The sequence below is a fragment of the Quercus suber genome, unplaced genomic scaffold (genome assembly GCF_002906115.3).
Source record: "Quercus suber isolate HL8 unplaced genomic scaffold, Cork oak 2.0 scaffold_455, whole genome shotgun sequence".
Lineage (NCBI taxonomy): Eukaryota > Viridiplantae > Streptophyta > Magnoliopsida > Fagales > Fagaceae > Quercus > Quercus suber.
Window position 1 is genome coordinate 449,523 of NW_027069906.1, and position 19,549 is coordinate 469,071.

Below are 19,549 nucleotides of genomic sequence, written 5' to 3' on the forward strand. Positions count from 1 at the left end.
TAAACACTATTCTTCTATTAGTTACATCAATTACCGCAAAAAATCAAGATGATACACCATAAGTTTTGATTAAGCAAACAAATAGAAGGACTTCATTACAACGTTTGATTGTAACGCTACTTTCAGGGATATCTTGAAATTCAATGTACCTTTGGAATTTGGACCTTGAACCTTGAAGGAATAATTCAAACAAACGGTTTTTATATTTAGAATAGGCTGTCACTTATGGTGTCACTTCACATGCACGAATGTTCCCATTATTCTTGGTTTTCTGCTCATATCTTAAGGCAAACTCTATGGCATGTCATGTGGCCCTTTCTTTCTCTTTTAGAGTTGCTCTCCATGATATATAGATGCCCAAGTTCTGATTAATAATAAACGAGTAACAGGGAAAGATAGACTATATGTTGTCTGTAATAATGGCGTCACTTAAGGCTCTCCTATCTGCACCTTTCCATCAATTCATCCACAAAGACTTCCATGAAGCTGTTGCTAAGATGACTTTCACAGATGCTTCCCTCTTCCTTGTAAAATCCCATGCTCCTTGTCAAGCTTATTATGACTTATCTCTACTGCCATGTTATTGTTTCAAGCACACCTTAATTTAGTGAACTTTTCTTGTTATCATTCATATTTTCATGCATGCAGATTGTGCACTCCATTGACAAGTCGGGCATATGGCCTCGGTTACCAGTGATCTTTGGTATCTTGTATCTGGCTATTCGCCGGCACCTTCACAATGAGTACAACTTGTTCAACGTCGGTACATCTCGGGTCGGCGTTCGGTTTAACCCCGTGGATCATCCATTCAGGACAGCTGATGGAGAATTTAACGATCCCTTCAATGAAGGTGCAGGCAGTGAAGGATCTTTCTTCGGCAGAAATGTTCTGCCCGTTGATCAAAAGGATAAGGTATATATTTCTCTCTTGGGATATAATTTCTTTTTTTTTTTTGTGCTGAATATGGGATATAATTTCATGTATCATATCATTTCTAATCTAATATATTATATAATGTTTCAATTATCTCAATTAGTAAAGTTTAAAGAGTTATTATTAAAAGCGGACACTCTAAGTTAAAACTTTCTAAAAATCTAATATATTATAAGCTAAGCCTATAAAAAAATGTAATCTAATTATTCTTTTTTGGTTTTAAATCTAATCTAATTATGATAGATATAATAAAAAGTTTGGTTCTACATACGTACATGTACTGCTACTGGCCTAGTGCTCGTCAATGGCTGAGCTAAGATTTAGTGCAAGAGCCCAAGATTAAAAAATTGAAACTAAAATTAACTCTTAAAAAAAGTAATTGTTTAAATGACCAAAAAAAAAAAAAAAACCAGAAATTTAATTGGCATACAAAATTTCTACTTTTTATTGTCCATATTTTGATTGCATGATTTCTTCATTCCTAATATTTTTGAATATATCATTATTAATTAATGTGCGTATGTATATTATTAATAAAATAATCCTTCATTTTTTTTATTTGTGGGCCGAGCGGCCCGAGCTAGAAGAAAGGAGACTCCGTAGGAAAAGGATTATAACATGAGAAAACTAAGGAAGAAGTACAAAATAAGCACCTTAATTTATTTTAAAAATACAATATAAATCATGAGCTGACCTTTCTTTCAAATCCCAAAATAATAAGCATGAAAGAAGAGTTGTATAGATTCTAGGTAATAAAAAATAATTCGATAAATAAAAGAAGTGAAAATTCACAACTTAATTAGCATAACCTAAATTTTCATATTAAAAAAAAATCATCAAATCAGTTTTATATAATTTATATTAAAATATAGTTTTTTCATTAAATCATGTGAAATTATAATATAATTTAAATTAAAATTTTTAAAAGTTTTAAATCAATTTTTTTCTTAAATAAATTAAATTATACGTTAGAGTATAATAGGCTTAAAAATACAAAATGGTCTCAATAATCAGTATAGAACCAACTCAATACATTTTAAGACTTAAGACAAAAAAACTTCAGTGTATTTTTTAAAAAATATTTAAATATTAATTAAATATAATTTATTTAACTTTCTATATTATTATTATTATTTTATATGAAAAATTGCTAATTAAATTTTTGTGTTTAAGTTTTATTAACATATCTTTTACAAGTTGTTAAATTAATTATTAATAATTATTTAGCATAGTCATAACATTTTTTGTAAAATAATTTAATATATATTTTGGACATTTTTAGAGATGGGGAAAGAATGTAAAACCCACTCATAGTTTTTCTTAAAAATAATTATTATTCTAAAATTTTGGCAGCTTTTATTTATTTATTTATTTTTTACATTTTTTAAGGCCTCTTATTTATTTAATAGGGCCTTAGATACCTTTGTAAATTTTGGGACAAGTGGGGTTTTAGACCCCGGCTCTGGATCAACACTTTTTGCTTTTTTCATTAGTTGAAACTTGAAACTTGAAAAAGCTTTGTTTCCATATAAATATATATATTAGATAAAAATAAACATCTAAGAGTATAACTTATGTAAAATGCCCTACTGTAAAATGTTAAAAAAAATGGTTTCTAACACTTGGGTGGATCAGGAACCCATTTCCCCCACTTTTTTAATTTTTTTTTTTTATTTTTTATAATAATAATAATTAAGCTCAATACAATTTTAAATTATTTTCATAACTACATTTGCAACCGGTACAAAATTTATAACTCCATTTTCAGAATGCATTTCTTAGGCAAAGTGATTAGCATATTTTATTCTGCGATTTTATTTATGTTTTGATTCCGATAACAATTTAGTTGCAATATGTGCAGCTATTGAAACCAGATCCTGTGGTGGTGGCCACCAAACTTCTTGCTCGAAGAAAATTCAAAGACACTGGAAAACAATTCAACATGATAGCAGCCTCTTGGATTCAATTTATGATACATGATTGGATAGATCACTTGGAGGATACCAAGCAGGTCTGCTGTATTTACAACACAATTATAACAATTTCTTTACTTTTTGGAAAAATTGACAATGCTTAAATGTGTGAATGTTTAATCTATTGGGTAAAACCATCATAGATTGAGTTGACTGCACCTAAAGAAGTTGCAAACCAGTGTCCCCTTAAGTCTTTCAAGTTCTACAAGACAAAGGAGGTTCCAACGGGCTTTTATGAGATCCAGACTGGTGCACTAAACATTCGTACACCATGGTGGTAAGAAACTAGTTTACTTTTTTTAACTTAGGGTGTACCAAATTTTAAACAAAAAGGCCTAAATTAAATTAGTTGATTTGAATTTTGACTCTTGTCCCCCACTGATTTCACAAGAATTTTGTACTTGTGAAACGACTATTAAGTCAAAAGTGCATAGTAGTCAAAGGTGCACAATGGTCAACTTCAAAGTACTATCGAAATATTTGTGATTAGTGAGAAGAGACAAGAGAGGAGAGGAAAGTGGTAGATTAATTAATTTTTACACTATTATCTATAAACCCACAAGAGGCTAAGCCTTGGTATGGTGGAAAATGTCCCCTACCTAAATGAGGAGTCTTATGGTGTGGTTGGTAGGTGTGAAAATAGAGAGGGAAGAAAATTTGGGTAGGTGGGGGGCAGTTCACCCGAACTCACCATTTTTTCCTTCCCAATTGGAGAGAAAATAATATAGAAAATGTCTATGAATATGAAATTAAAAAATTACCCTTATTTTCCAATTGTTTCAAACTATAGTAATTTGATTTATTTACCAAAAAAAAAAATAATGATAATAATTTGATTTTTATCCTTCAACCTTTCTATCCTTTATACCAATAGACATGATAGAAAATAAAAATATTTATATTCTCCCACTTTTTGATCCTCCCAACTAAATAAAACCTCAAGTTCAAATTCGAGTATTAACTTTTTTAAAATAGAAAGTGCTAAAGTTACTACAAGCTTTCCTACAAAATGTTTACAAACTTATGCGGCAATAAATGTGATTGATGGATTTCAATATCCTAATAAATGAATTCAAACATCAATTTGCAAATTTTATGTAGTAAAATTTGTAGTATCTCTACTTCACTCTTTTAAAACTAAGAGTAAGATGACCTATCACCATCTCTCCTAGACCTCATAGAAACACAATCTTTTCTATTGCGTTTGATATTTTTTTATTAGTAAACACAAAGCAAAAACTTAAGTTTAGTTGTTGCTAGCATAGTTATCAAAATTTCAAAACCATATAGAACTGACGCTTAAACTATCAAACCAATGGTGAATTGTAGAAAATTCTGGGTCGAAAAAAAAAAAAACTTATATTTTAACACATCAGAAATGTGGGCCTTGTGGGGTAGTGGGCTGGAGTTTAAATCCACTTAGGCTTATCTCTTTAGTCTCCAAGAGGCCCATAGAATATCTTTCTCTTTTCTTTTTATTTATTTTAATTGCCTCACTAAATTGTATGCACTAAAACTTTAATTTTCTCACCTATTTGTAGCACCACAAAATTGTCTACTCCCATCTTACTATGCACACACATACAATACCTCAACTCTATATTAAAATTGACAAGGTACAGTGATAATCATAAAATCAAAATTGGGGTATTACACTTACCATTGGCATTTTCCTCCAAACTTAAATCAAGTTTGTTTGTTTGTTTGTTTGTTTTTTTTTTTTCACAAAATCTCTTTGCTATTTGTGTGTCAAGGACTTTTAAGGGTCCATTTGGTACGTGTGTTTAAATAATAATTTTTAGTTTTTTTGGAAATACGTATAAGTGAAAATATGTGTGAAAATGCGTGCAATATTGTTTAAAAATTAAAAACATGTGTTTAAATACATGTACCAAACAGCCTCTAAATGTTAGCGTTTTTGACCAAAAACGCCAACATTTTATTTTGGACAAAATTCTTGGCTGGTAGCATTTTGTACAAAATTAACTGAGTTTTTTTTCCCCCACAAATATCTTTGCTCTTTGCTATTTGGTGAATTTGTCAAAATTCATTTCCAATAAAAAAAGATATTGAACAAGGTTATAGTCTAAGGTTACAACTAATTTTGTAACTAAATTTTGTCATTTTAAAAATAACTTCACAACTCTCATTAAAAAAAAAAAATCATAACATGAGAACCTCTCCTTAAAACTAAAAAAAAAAAAAAAAAAATACAACTATTTACTAGTTGGAGGAAGGAAAATTTCAACCAATTAAGCTACAAGTAAAATTCTAGCTTCACAAGCTCTTGTATTTTTTTTCTTTTTTTGGTTAACGATAATAATTTGCATTAATTATAATTTGATATTACTACACTTACCATATTAAAAAAATAAAATAAAAATAAACCTAAAGTGTGCGTTTGCCTAGCATTTGCGTTTAAGCTGCATTTGCGTTTTTTGGTTGGTCCCATGCATGGCACTGTTTATGAACTAATCAAAGCACAAAAACACATTCACAGTGTTCGTAAACAGTGTTTTGCCTTTTAAAAAATATTTTGCTACAATGTTTTTTTTTCCTCCTCTATTTCGGCAATACCATTGCCACAAACCAATTGCAACAAAAAAAAATTTTCCCTCCTATTTCGGCAATGCCATTGCCACAAATTCATTCCCACAATTTTGTTTCCCTTCTATTTCGGCAATGCCATTATCACAAAAAAGTAATATCAGTGTCAAATTCAAATTTGAACTAATAACAGCTAATTACATGTGATTTGTTGTGAAAATGCTGTAAAAATATTTTGGACGTAGCATTTTTTTTAATTCCTCCCCAGATTTCGGCAACCACTTTTTTTTTCTCTCCCATTTTTGGCAACTTGGTTGCCACAATTCATATTTTCTCTCTCCTCAATTCCCTACAATTTCGACAACTTGGTTGCCACAATTGGTAAATCATTCGGGCATTGGGGCAGTTCATGGGCAGAGGTTGGGCAGTGGAATGAATTTCGGTAATCACATCACTCAACTTTCTTCTCTCTCATACTTTTCTTACAATTTCGGCAATGGTATTGCCGAAATTCAGTCTCTCTTCTCATTTTGCTAAATAACTTTGAACAGTATTTATAACAATAATAAACTCCGTTTTTTACAATATTTAGCCAAAAGACTCAAATATATCCACAAAATTAATAAGACACACAACAGACAAAACTAAAAAAAAAGAAAAAGTTTTTAAAAAGGCAACCCTCAAAACCCTCGAATTTAATGCGTTTTCTTCCATTTTAAGCAGTATTTTTTATAATTACAAATTAAGTTCCCAATTTAACCATGTGTGCGTTTGGATACAACTTATTTTGCTTAAAACTAAAAACAATAAAAAAAATATTTGTAGATTACTGTTCACAAGAAAATTACTATTCACTTGCCTTCTTGCACTGTTCATGGGAGGACATGAATAGTGCAAGAGGTGCTAGATAAGTAAAATAAAAGGGGGCTGAAACGCAGACGCCAATCCTAACCAACCCTATTGCGTTTGGATACCGTTTATTTTACTGAAAATTGAAAATAATAAAAAAAATATTTTTTTTCCAATTTATTACTGTTTAGCATTGTTTATTGGCCTAAATACACTGGTTAAAAAAAAGAAGCCAAAAACGTGAGATAGGTCTATATGCGGACGCAAACATTCAAATCCAAACGGAGTTTATCCACAAAATTAATAAAACACACAACAGACAAAACTAAAAAAAAAAAAAAAAAGTTTTTAAAAAGGCAACCCTCATCGTCTCTACCTATATTCCGCCTCCTTCCAAACAAACCCCGATAACCCCAAGAAAATATCTCAAAACACTATGCGCAGTGAAACGCCGTCGCTGCCAGCACCGCCACCCACGGCGTTGGCACCTGGGTTCAGGTTCCACCCCACGGACGAAGAGCTTGTCATATACTACCTTAAACGCAAGGTTTGCGGCAAACCCTTTCGAAACAATGCTATTTCCAAGGTCGACATCTACAAGAGCGAGCCTTATCCCTATTGGCAAACCCTTTTGAGTCATTTTGATTTTAAAAAATAAAATAAAATGCTAAATTTTAGAGAAATTTAAAAGATTAACGTGGGGAATTGATGTGACCCTATCCTTATTTAAAAGTTTATAAAAAAGAAAAACTACACGTTTAAAAATTTCAAATTAAAATTTTTTTTTTTTTAAATCCCACGTTCTATCCAAAAAACACTACCCGGCAACCCATTTTTTTCAAATTCAAAGTTTAAAAACAATACACATTTGTAGATAACTACATGTACTGTTATAATCCTAAAAGTTGGCTACTTACTACTAATCCGTAACAAAAGTGAAAAAGAGTTTAAATTTCAAATATATTTATTTTACGGTATAAATGATCAAATTTAGTCTTAAAATATAGTGTTTTAATCATAATAGTTAGCCACTTAGTGCACATCCATAAAAAAGTTAAAAAGAGTTTAAATTTCAAAGAGATCAACTACCCTTAAAACTGAGAAAAGGTACGTAACATTTTTTTATGGAGTAGTAAATTAATAATTATAAAAAAGAAAATGTATATTGAATTTCACATAGAATTATACAAATGATAAATATAATTTATGTTACAAAAGAAATTTTTTTACAACAATTTCTTAGATAACAACCACTTCATGTGATGTTTAAATAGGATAACCATTATCATGATACATCAAAAATATTATAATACCTTTTTAAAGAAAAGTAGCGTAAATTACATTAAAAAAAAAAAAGTAGAGTAAATTAAATGGAAAAACTTGTTTACATAATACCCCCTAAAAAAAATAGCGTAAATTACATTAAAAAGAAAGCATAAATTACCACCCCTAAAACCCAACACCTAATTGACCAATCATGCTCACATCCGCTCTGGCCTGCAATGCCTTCATAAATTCCTTGGTCCTAGACCTTGCAATTGTACCCAAATTGTTCACCAAATCTCTAACCCAAAAACCAGAAAAAGTGTTAGCAATCTAAATCACTTTAAATTTTAAGTTCTTGGACCAAAACAGAGAAGAATAATATATAAGTACCTGCACACATAAATAGAGAGAGTCTTGTTGACTTTGTTTGTGAGGCTCTCAAATCGATTCTTATCCAATACCTCAAGGATTTTGGCTGTTTTTCTCCGTTTCCATGCCGGATTCTCGCCGTTTTCCAGATTTCCGACCCCAACCAACCCACCCGGGTCCTGCTGAAGTTCCAACCCACCCAAACTGATCATCCTCTTAGTCGGCTGCGGGTTGAGATTCCGTCCACCCAATCTAGTCGGGTCGAATGCAGGTTGAGCACAAATCCGTTGTAGGAAAGTAGGAGCTCCTTAATTGAGTTTTTGGCAAAATTGCCCTGTAAAAGTACAAGCTCGTCAATCAGCTTTTGTAGAGGATGTAGACTCTAGTTATGTTAACCGGACTTAATAAAAATCTAAAAACCACATTTAATGAAATATAATATTTTTTTTTCCAAATACGGTGAGTGAGAAGTGAGCATTGGATTCGATAGGTTCCTATATACCCTTCTTTCTTTTCTTTTCTTTTTCTTTTTGTTTAAAATTCTCAAAAGTGTGTTCAAACTCACTTGCCAAAAACCCCCCTTCACTTTTAAGAAAAAAAAAATATAGGGCCACTACATTCCTAATCCTTGGATTTTATTTCTCAAATTATATTATTTATTTATTTACTAAAATAAGCTGATTGGGATTTGCCACATGTTTGTAGGGAAAAAATTAATAATACTGTATTGTTAGAGAAAATTTTTTTGTTTTTGTTTTTGTGGGGATGTACTATTTAATAGTAAAAAGAAAAGAAATGGAAAGCCACTATGACCTGAGGATGGGAAATTTACTGGCTCCCACCAAAGGGTCATGTCACTATCTATAGAGCTAGGACAAGCCTTGGGTCACATGACTCTAATACCAGCCAAAATGTACATTTGGGCTTTTTGGGTATTTGATCCAAAATTGGGTTTGTAAGCAAATTTTTGAGGTTAGCTTTATTTTTTACTTTTTGAATTATCCTTCTAAAAAATTCTAATTATGCTTTATAAAATCATAAAATATTTACCTTAACCAAATTAGCCTATGAACTTTAGGGGTCAGGCATGTGGTCAAGTTTGGGGGAAAAATTCTTACCGTTGGCATTTTCCACCAAACTTAAATCGAGTTTGTTTGTTTGTTTGTTTGTTTGTTTTTTTTTTTTTTCACAAAATCTCTTTGCTATTTGTGTGTCAAGGACTTTTAAGGGTCCATTTGGTATGTGTGTTTAAATACGTATAAATGAAAAAATGTGTGAAAATGCGTGCAATATTGTTTAAAAATTAAAAACATATGTTTAAATACATATACCAAACAGCCCCTAAATGTTAGCGTTTTTGAGCAGAAACGCCAACATTTTATTTTGGACAAAATTCTTGGCTGGTAGCATTTTGTACAAAATTAACTGAGTTTTTTTTTTCCCCCACAAATATCTTTGCTCTTTGCTATTTGGTGAATTTGTCAAAATTCATTTCCAATAAAAAAAGATATTGAACAAGGTTATAGTCTAAGGTTACAACTAATTTTGTAACTAAATTTTGTCATTTTAAAAATAACTTCAAAACTCTCATTAAAAAAAAAAAAAAAAATTCATAACATGAGAACCACTCCTAAAAAAAAAAAAATTACAACTATTTATTAGTTGTAGGAAGGAAAATTTCAACCAATTAAGCTACAAGTAAAATTCTAGCTTCACAAGCTCTTGTATTTTTTTTCTTTTTTTGGTTAACGATAATAATTTGCATTAATTATAATTTGATATTACTACATTTACCACATTAAAAAAATAAAATAAAAATAAACCTAAAGTGTGCGTTTGCCTAGCATTTGTGTTTAAGCTGCATTTGCGTTTTTTGGTTGGTCCCATGCATGGCACTGTTTATGAACTAGTCAAAGCACAAAATCACATTAACAGTGTTCGTAAACAGTGTTTTGCCTTTTAAAAAATATTCTGCTACAAATTTTTTTTTTTCCTCCTCTATTTTGGCAATGCCATTGCCACAAACCAATTGCAACAAAATTTTTTTTCCCTCCTATTTCGGCAATGCCATTGCCACAAATTCATTCCCACAATTTTGTTTCCCCTCTATTTCGGCAATGCCATTACCACAAAAAAGTAATCTCAATGTTAAATTCAAATTTGAACTAATAACAGCTAATCACATGTGATTTGTTGTGAAAATGCTATAAAAATATTGTGGACATAGCATTTTTTTTAATTCCTCCCCAGATTTCGGCAACCAATTTTTTTTTCTCACCCATTTTTGAAAACTTGGTTGCCACAATTCATATTTTCTCTCTCCTCAATTCCCTACAATTTCGACAACTTGTTTGCCACAATTGGTAAATCATTCGGGTATTGGGGCACTTCATGGGTAGAGGTTGGCTAGTGGAATGAATTTCGGTAATCACATCACTCAACTTTCTTTTCTCTCACACTTTTCTTACAATTTCGGCAACGATGTTGCCGAAATTCAGTCTCTCTTCTCATTTTGCTAAATAACTTTGAACAGTACCTATAACGACAATAACCTCCGTTTTTTACAATATTTAGCCAAAAGACTCAAATATATCCACAAAATTAATAAAACACACAACAGACAAAACTAAAAAAAAAAAAAAAGTTTTTAAAAAGGCCACCCTCATGACCCTCGAATTTAATGCATTTTCTTCCATTTTAAGTAGTATTTTTTATAATTACAAATTAAGTTCCAAATTTAACCACGTGTGCGTTTGGATACAACTTATTTTGCTGAAAACTAAAAACAATAAAAAAAAAATATTTGTAAATTACTATTCACAAGAAAATTAGTATTCACTTGCCTTCTTGTACTATTCATGTCCCATGAACAGTGCAAGAGGCGCTAGATAAGTAAAATAAAAGGGGGCTGAAACGCAGACACCAATCCAAACCAACCCTATTGCGTTTGGATACCGCTTATTTTACTGAAAATTGAAAATAATAAAAACATATTTTTTTTCTTGTTTATTACTGTTTAGCATTGTTTATTGGCCTACATACGCTGGTTAAAAAAAAGAAGCCAAAAACGTGAGATAGGTCTAGATGCAGACGCAAACATTCAAATCCAAACGGAGCTGATCCACAAAATTAATAAAACACACAACAGACAAAACTAAAAAAAAAAAAAAAGTTTTTAAAAAGGCAACCCTCATCTTCTCTACCTATATTCCTCCTCCTTCCAAACAAACCCCAGTAACCCCAAGAAAATATCTCAAAACACTATGCGCCGTGAAACGCCGTCGCTGCCAGCACCACCACCCACGGCGTTGGCACCTGGGTTCAGGTTCCACCCCACGAACGAAGAGCTTGTCATATACTACTTTAAACGAAAGGTTTGCGGCAAACCCTTTCGAAACAATGCTATTTCCGAGGTCGACATCTACAAGAGCGAGTCTTATCCCTATCGACAAACCCTTTTGAGTCATTTTGATTTAAAAAATAAAAATAAAATTCGAAATTTTAGAGAAATTTAAAAGATTAACGTGAGGAATTGATGTGCCCTATCCTTATTTAAAAGTTTATAAAAAAGAAAAACCACACGTTTAAAAATTTCGAATTAAATTTTTATTTTTTTTTAAATCCCAAGTTCTATCCAAAAAACACTACCCGACCACCCATTTTTTTCAAATTCAAAGTTTAAAAACAATACACATTTGTAGATAACTACATGTACTGTTATAATCCTAAAAGTTGGCTACTTACTACTAATTCGTAACAAAAGTGAAAAAGAGTTTAAATTTCAAATATATTTATTTTACGGTAAAAATGATCAAATTTAATCTTAAAATATAGTGTTTTAATCATAATAGTTAGCCACTTAGTGCACATCCATAAAAAAAAGTTAAAAAGAGTTTAAATTTCAAAGAGATCAACTACCCTTAAAACTGAGAAAAGGTATGTAACATTTTTTTATGGAGTAGTAAATTAATAATTATAATAAAAAAAATGTATATTGAATTTCACATAGAATTATACAAATGATAAATATAATTTATGTTACAAAAGAAATTTTTTTACAACAATTTCTTAGATAACAACCACTTCATGTGATGTTTAAATTAGATAACCATTATCATGATACTTCAAAAATATTATAATACCTTTTTAAAAAAAGTAGCATAAATTACATTAAAAAAAAAAGTAGCGTAAATTACATGGAAAAACTTGTTTACATAATACCCCCTAAAAAAAATAGCGTAAATTACATTAAAAAGAAAGCGTAAATTACCACCCCTTAAACCCAACACCTAATTGACCAATCATGCTTACGTCCGCTCCGGCCTGCAATGCCTTCATATATTCCTTGGTCCCAGACCTTGCAATTGTACCCAAATTGTTCACCAAATCTCTAACCCAAAAACCAGAAAAAGTGTTAGCAATCTAAATCACTTTAAATTTTAAGTTCTTGGACCAAAACAGAGAAGAATAATATATAAGTACCTGCACACATAAATAGAGAGAGTCTTGTTGACTTTGTTTGTGAGGCTCTCAAATCGATTCTTATCCAATACCTCAAGGATTTTGGCTGTTTTTCTCCGTTTTCATGTCGGATTCTCGTCGTTTTCCAGATTTTCGACCCCGACCAACCCACCCAGGTCCTGCTGAAGTTCCAAACCACCCAATCCGATCATCCTCTTAGTCGGCTGCGGGTTGAGATTCCATCCACCCGATCTAGTCGGGTCGGATGCAGGTTGAGCACAAATCCGATGTAGGAAAGTAGGAGCTCCTTAATTGAGTTTTTGGCAAAATTGCCCTGTAAAAGTACAAGCTCATCAATCAGCTGTTGTAGAGGATGTAGACTCTAGTTATGTTAACCGGACTTAATAAAAATCTAAAAACAACATTTAATGAAATATAATATAATTTTTTTTCCAAATACGATGAGTGAGAAGTGAGCATTGGATTCGATAGGTTCCTATATACCCTTCTTTCTTTCTTTCTTTCTTTTCTTTTTCTTTTTGTTTAAAATTCTCAAAAGTGTGTTCAAACTCACTTGCAAAAAACCCCCCTTCACTTTTAAGAAAAAAAAATATAGGGCCACTACATTCCTAATCCTTGGATTTTATTTCTCAAATTATATTATTTATTTATTTACTAAAATAAGCTGATTGGGATTAGCCACATGTTTGTAGGAAAAAAATTAATAATACTGTATTGTTAGAGAAAAATTTTTTGTTTTTGTTTTTGTGGGGATGTACTATTTAATAGTAAAAAGAAAAGAAATGGAAAGCCATTATGACCTGAGGATGGGAAATTTACTGGCTCCCACCAAAGGGTCATGTCACTATCTATAGAGCTAGGACAGGCCTCGGGTCACATGACTCTAATACCAACCAAAATGTACATTTGGGCTTTTTGGGTATCTGATCCAAAATTTGGTTTTGTAAGCAAATTTTTGACGTCAGCTTTATTTTTCACTTTTTGAATTATCCTTCTAAAAAATTCTAATTATGCTTTATAAAATCATAAAATATTTACCTTAACCAAATTAGCCTATGATCTTTAGGGGTCAGGCATGTGGTCAGGTTTGGGGGCAAAATTCTTACCGTTGGCATTTTCCTCCAAACTTAAATCGAGTTTGTTTGTTTGTTTTTTTTTTTTTTTTTTTTTTTTTTTTTTTTTTTTTTTTTTTTATAACGTTGAACCTTCAGTTGGTGTTCAGTTTGACCCCAAGGATCATCCATATCGGACAGTAGACGGAAAATACAACGATCCCTCCAATGCTAATGCAGGCAGTGTAGAAACTTTGTTTGGCAGAAATGTTCTCCCAGTTGATCAAAAGGATAAGGTATTAAAAAACCAAAAGGATAGAGTATTTCTTTGTTGGACTATATGAATAAGGAACTTTTTTTTCTTGATTGGAATTAAGAACTTGAGTTCAAATTCCAATTAAATCAAAAACCAATTGATATCTTAATTTTATTACAATAAAATGATAATTATTTTAACGTTGATGATTGAGACCAAAAGTTCAAATCCACTGTATTTAATTTTTTTTTTTTTTTTAAATTAGTCAAAGGTTCAAATTTATCCTTTTTTTTATAGAAAAAAAAAAATTTCTACCCATGGTTTATGTCATGTCTCATTGTATATTACAACTAGTGGTGGAGCCAAGAATTTGTATTTAAGGGACCAGATAAAAAAAAAATGATTAATATTTTTTCTCAATATATGTTATAGAGTTCAATTAATGACGCCTTAATGCATTGCTTAAGGTTAATGTTAAGTACTTTATAAGTTATAACTTATAACTCAATAAAGTTTACCTTGTCCATAAACCTTGATTTTAAGATTGAATTATAAACCATTAAATATAATAATTAAGATTATAAATGACTAATAAGTTAAAAAAATTTAAAAATTAGAATAACAATCAATGAAAGCATAAAAAAAATCCAATAACAAATAAGATATTACATTAATATATTACTTATTTTTATGAAGGTAATAGCAATAAACGATTTATATGTTAGGTAATATAATATATATATATATATATAATTTAATAAAAGAATAAGAATAAAGAATAAAAGAAGAGTCACATACCTTGGGAGTAGATAGGATAGTGGTTGCTAATATCAATTAAAATAATGTTTGCTTTTGAAGTGGATAGTGTGTTCATTAATCACACACTGTTCCTCTTGAAATTGGAGAGTAAAGCCTTTACCACTTAGCTCTAAAGATGAGCCAAACAAAACAAATTAAATCAAAGAATTGAAGAAGAAAGAAAAAGCACAGCAAGAGTGGTGCAGTTTTTTGAGGATCAAGAAGAAGTGTGGACAGCAATACAATCTTCTTCCATGATTAAAACAGAAGTAAGCCAGAGAAGTTATTTTTGTTTGAGGAAGAGGGAAATTTAAAACCCTTTTTTGTCTCCTTTTTGTTAATTTTTTCCTTTTTTGTCTCCTCTTTTTTGTGATATAGTTGTTAAAATTATGTGTATGTTTTAGATTTTCTTATAAAATTACTACATTTTTTGAAAAGATAATACTTTTTAGGGATATTTAACAAATTTAATAGGGAGATTGGGGGGCCAAAGAGCTTATTTACTTTGATTTTGTTTTTAAATTTTCTGGAACTCATATATAGGATCATATACTTTATTTTTTTCAAAAAATTTGGGGGGACCCAAGGCCCCCTTCAGCCCCAACATGGCTTCGCTACTGATTACAACTCATTAATATGCTTTTAAAAAAACTAATAAAAATTATTAGTAAGACAATTTATATATTTAAGGCAATTTTTTTAAATAAAATTAAGAGAGATTTAAAAGACCATTCTAAATGAAATTCTGCTTCTATGGTTCTACCACTGTTATTTCTTTTATTTTGAGATATGCACCAAGTTATTCAACACATGACAATGGTAGGTTTTTTTTTCCCCTCCTTTGTTTTCATTTTCAAAATTTATTCATTTAAATTATTAAGATAATTCACTTCGTATTGAACTTGTAGGGACTCAAGTTGGAAAAGCCTCCTAAAATGAAAAGGAAAAACGGTCCAACAAGCCCAAACAATAAATTTTTAGAGAGTGGGTGAAAGAACTAACTCTAAATGATAGGAAAAGCCTCTCCTTCTCTACAATGTCGTTCCTTTTCATGTTATATACTATGTTCCTCCCCTTGCTTTCGCTGTACACGTGTAGGTTCTATCCTTAGAAGCGTGCCTCATTAAATTATGGCGGCCTCTCTGTCCCCCACGTTCAACGACAAGATGCTAATCCTACGGTGGAGGGTTTTTGGTATTTATGAGCGGGATTTTTCCCGCTCGCAATTTCTGCACCACTATAAATAGCTTTTTAAATCGCCCTTCTTTCCAATTACAACCATCATATTATCACAACGCACATCCACTGAACCTGTCACTTTCTTTCGCCTCATCGTGCGTTCATAAATACCACAACCCTGTCCGAGGATCTCCTTTTTAAACCTGTAAGTCTCCTGGAACCTTTTTAGTTATCATTCCTTTTTTATTAGCTTTTCTTCATAACTTTTAGAGAATAGGTAGGTTTAAACATTTAGTTGAGTCCGAGGAAAAAATAGAGGCATTTAGATCGAAGTATGGGATTCCCCCAACTGTGGGTATGAGATATGCTTTTCCAGAAACATGGGTGAAAGATAGGAAGACCGGAGAAGTGGTCATCCCTATGATTGTCTTTGTGGAGGGAGGGATGACCATTCCTATGGGTAATCTCACTAGAAACTACCTTAGATTTTTTAGGCTATCTCCTACTCAGTGCACCCCTAACATGTTTAGGGTATTAGGGAGTATTGAAGTCCTAAATGAGAAGATGAATCTAGGCTTGACCCTTCACGATGTGAACTGGTTGTATAACCTTAATCATCTAAAAGGTCAGGGTTACTACTTTAAGTCGAGGCACCCTGAAGTCAGGTTAATTCAATGTCTCCCCACATCGAATAAGGGCTTAAAGGGTGACTTTTTAATCTTTTCTGGGGAGTGGCATGACGGTTTACCCTGCCCGACTAGAGAAGGAAAACCAGGTGGGGTCTTTGGCAATAAGCTTATATAATTTGGTTTGTGCTTTTCAGTTCAAATTATTTTTGTTCCTAATAAAACTTTCTTTTTATTTTAATGACCTTGCAGATAAGCGCGCTACCAGGCCTCAGTTCGGACTAGTTAATAGGAAAAACTTGGATAGACTCCTGCGGTCTGAGGTATATGTGAACCCATCTGACGGCCAACTTAGAGCTGCACATATCATCCTCGGATACAAGCCTATCTCCTTGGCATTTTAAGCCCCAAAGTGTGTGATAAAAGCTAAGGACCCTCGATTTCATCGTATCAGTGTAGCCTTTGAAGGGTTCATTGTCCCTGAAGGCGTTCCGATCCCTGAAGGGACCCCTTTCACCGAGCCGTTACACGTGGCCACACCCTCTGTAAGGGCTTCTTCGTCGCTCCTTGTTCATCAGGAAGGAAGAGAGGAAGAAGAAGGAGAAGAAGAAGAAGAAGAGGAAGAAGAAGAAAATTCAGAGGGGTTTGTACAACTGTTGGACTTGGAGGACGAATTTGAATTGTTCAATCAACCCCCTTCTCCCGAGGTAACTTCTAAAGAAATGGGCATCCAGAGGAAGAATCAGAGGAGTTTGCTGGACGTGATTGAAGGCCAGCCTGGTAAGGGTGCACCGGGGAAGTCAACTCAATCTAGGCTTCCCCCTCCTCCCAAATCTCTTCTTCCCTCTCATCAACCACACCAACCACCAGCGATCGAGCCTACTAATTTGAAGAGGAGGAGAGATTCCAAAGACAAGGAAGTGGTGGAAGCCAGGAGGTCCCGATCGACTCTCGAAGATGAGGCTCAACGAGTTGCAAAGCAGCAAAAGGTTAGCCACGGGTTTCAACGAGTAGCGGGAAAGACATCCATCTCATCCTCGGAGCCCGAGGCCTGGCTTTCTGCACCCATGCTCGGCGGTGAGCCCCTAAGGGAGGATGCATCCCTTAGGAATTTCAACGGTGGAATTGGGTGCCACATCGCCTCAGCCCTTAAGGAAACCCTTCTGCTTCCCGAAGATATGACAGAGCTGAGAGGTATAAGGAGGAATGAAGTTTTCCTGAACGCCAAGAGATACTTAGGCATGGTATGACATCTTACTTGCTCTGCCTCTTTAATTATGAATGTTCTGCACATGACTTTATTCATTGCATCTTTAACTCCCTTTCTTCTAGGTCGTCCAAGCCACTTTCAAGATGGAAGAGATCACTAATTCTTACAGCCAACAGCTGGATGAAGAGAGGAAGATGCGAGCCGCAGCTGTGTAAACACTTACCATTTCTGAACAAAGCAATGCACAACTAAAGAAGAAGCTGGCTGAGGAAGAGCACGCTCGGAAGAGTGTCGACTCGGCTCTGGATAGCGCTTACAGGCAGGCCAAGGATCAGAGGAAGTGTCTTTGCGATGCTACTGACCAACTGGCAACCTCCCAGGAGCAGATAGCAAGTTTAAAGAAACAATTGGAGGAAGCCCAGAGGCTTAGAAGCCAGGCTGAGAAGGCAAAAGCCGAGGTAGAGACTGCAAAGGAAAAGGCTGAGCAGGACGGGTACGACACCTGTGTAGTTGAGACGGAGGAGAAATTTAGAACAGAGGCGCCAGTTGTCTGTCGAGTATATTGTGCCCAGACTTGGACAGAAGCTCTCAACCGAGCCGGTGTTGACCCTTCTTCTGAGCTAAGGAGACCAGACAGCGTTTATTTCCCCCCAGTTATACGAGCCTCAGGCCCCTCTTCTCAGCCACAAGATGCGCCTTCCACAGTTGCTGATTCGGTCAAAGAAACCTAAATTCAGAATCTTCCCTCTCTCAACCAGCAAGAGCAACCCAAAGTGCCTGAAGTGACCAAAGACATATCCTCGGCCCAGGCAGGTGAGAAGCCCAAAGATGGAGCAGCTTCTCAAAGCTTTGAACAAGCCTTAGCTTCCACCATTTTGCCTGCTGGAGGAGTTCAAACAGAGAAGGAAAAGCATGTTCCTCCACCAATAACTGGCAAAGCTCCCCAATCCAAGCTCCAAATAAAGTTAAAACCATAGTTGATCTAGCTAAATTCTAGTTATTTTTCAGTTTATTTATTTTTAAAAGACATTTGGAGTGTGATGCATATATTTATTTTATTACATTTATAAAGAATGCTATGGCTTTATTTGTCACTTACGCAATTTTGTGTGTGAATATTTTTTGTTTTTATATGATTGCATGAGAAGCAAACCTGATACTATAAAGGAAGATTCATCATTAGGTATACTAGTTAGAGAACAGAGTAGACCTTAATCATAAGCTTCACTACCTTATTGAGGCTTACTTCTAATTTATTACAAAGTGTTCAAACCTGAGAATACGTTCTAAAGATACTTCAACCAGCTAGATACTGGGCACCCTAAAATGCTTTAAGCGATGCTCATGCGATTTACTTTGATACACTATTTTAATTGCACGGATCCCAGCTAAGAAGCACTGACTTCTACTAAGTTTGCTGTCTGGACGATCTGTTGCGCTTTCTCTTCTGCTTTACACCTCTATAGATGTCATAGTGTATTAATTTTCATTAAGTTTCTGGTCCGAGGACCTGACATAACTTAGTTTCTGTTTAATACTTCAATAGATGTCATAGTGTATTAATTTTCACTAAGTTTGTGGTCCGAGGACCTGACTGTGGTTCGAGGACCTGACATAACTTAGTTTCTGTTTAATACTTCAATAGTTGTCATAGTGTATTAATTTTCACTAAGTTTGTGGTCCGAGGACCTAACATAACTTAGTTTCTATTTAATATTTTAATAGATGTTATAGTGTATTAATTTTCACTAAGTTTGTGGTCCGAGGACCTGACATAACTTAGTTTCTGTTTAATACTTCAATAGATGTCATAGTGTATTAATTTTCACTAAGTTTGTGGTCCGAAGACCTGACATAACTTAGTTTCTGTTTAATACTTCAATAGATGTTATAGTGTATTAATTTTCACTAAGTTTGTGGTTCGAGAACCTGACATAACTTAGTTTCTGTTTAATACTTCAATAGATGTTATAAAGTATTAATTTTCACTAAGTTTGTGGTCCGAGGAC

The 19,549-nt window shown here is 33.2% G+C and overlaps 1 protein-coding gene across 1 annotated transcript in view; it reads left to right on the plus strand.

The window, feature by feature from the left end:
- Positions 1 to 351: 351 nt before the first annotated feature.
- The window catches only part of LOC111989242 (alpha-dioxygenase PIOX), a 30,508-nt gene continuing 11,310 nt past the window's right edge, over positions 352 to 19,549 (plus strand). Inside the window, exons 1-4 of the mRNA XM_065762370.1 lie at positions 352 to 527; positions 649 to 912; positions 2,795 to 2,944; positions 3,050 to 3,184. Of these exons, the coding sequence (XP_065618442.1) occupies positions 405 to 527; positions 649 to 912; positions 2,795 to 2,944; positions 3,050 to 3,184 (672 nt within the window). The 5' untranslated portion in view covers positions 352 to 404. The remainder of the gene's footprint in view (positions 528 to 648; positions 913 to 2,794; positions 2,945 to 3,049; positions 3,185 to 19,549) is intronic.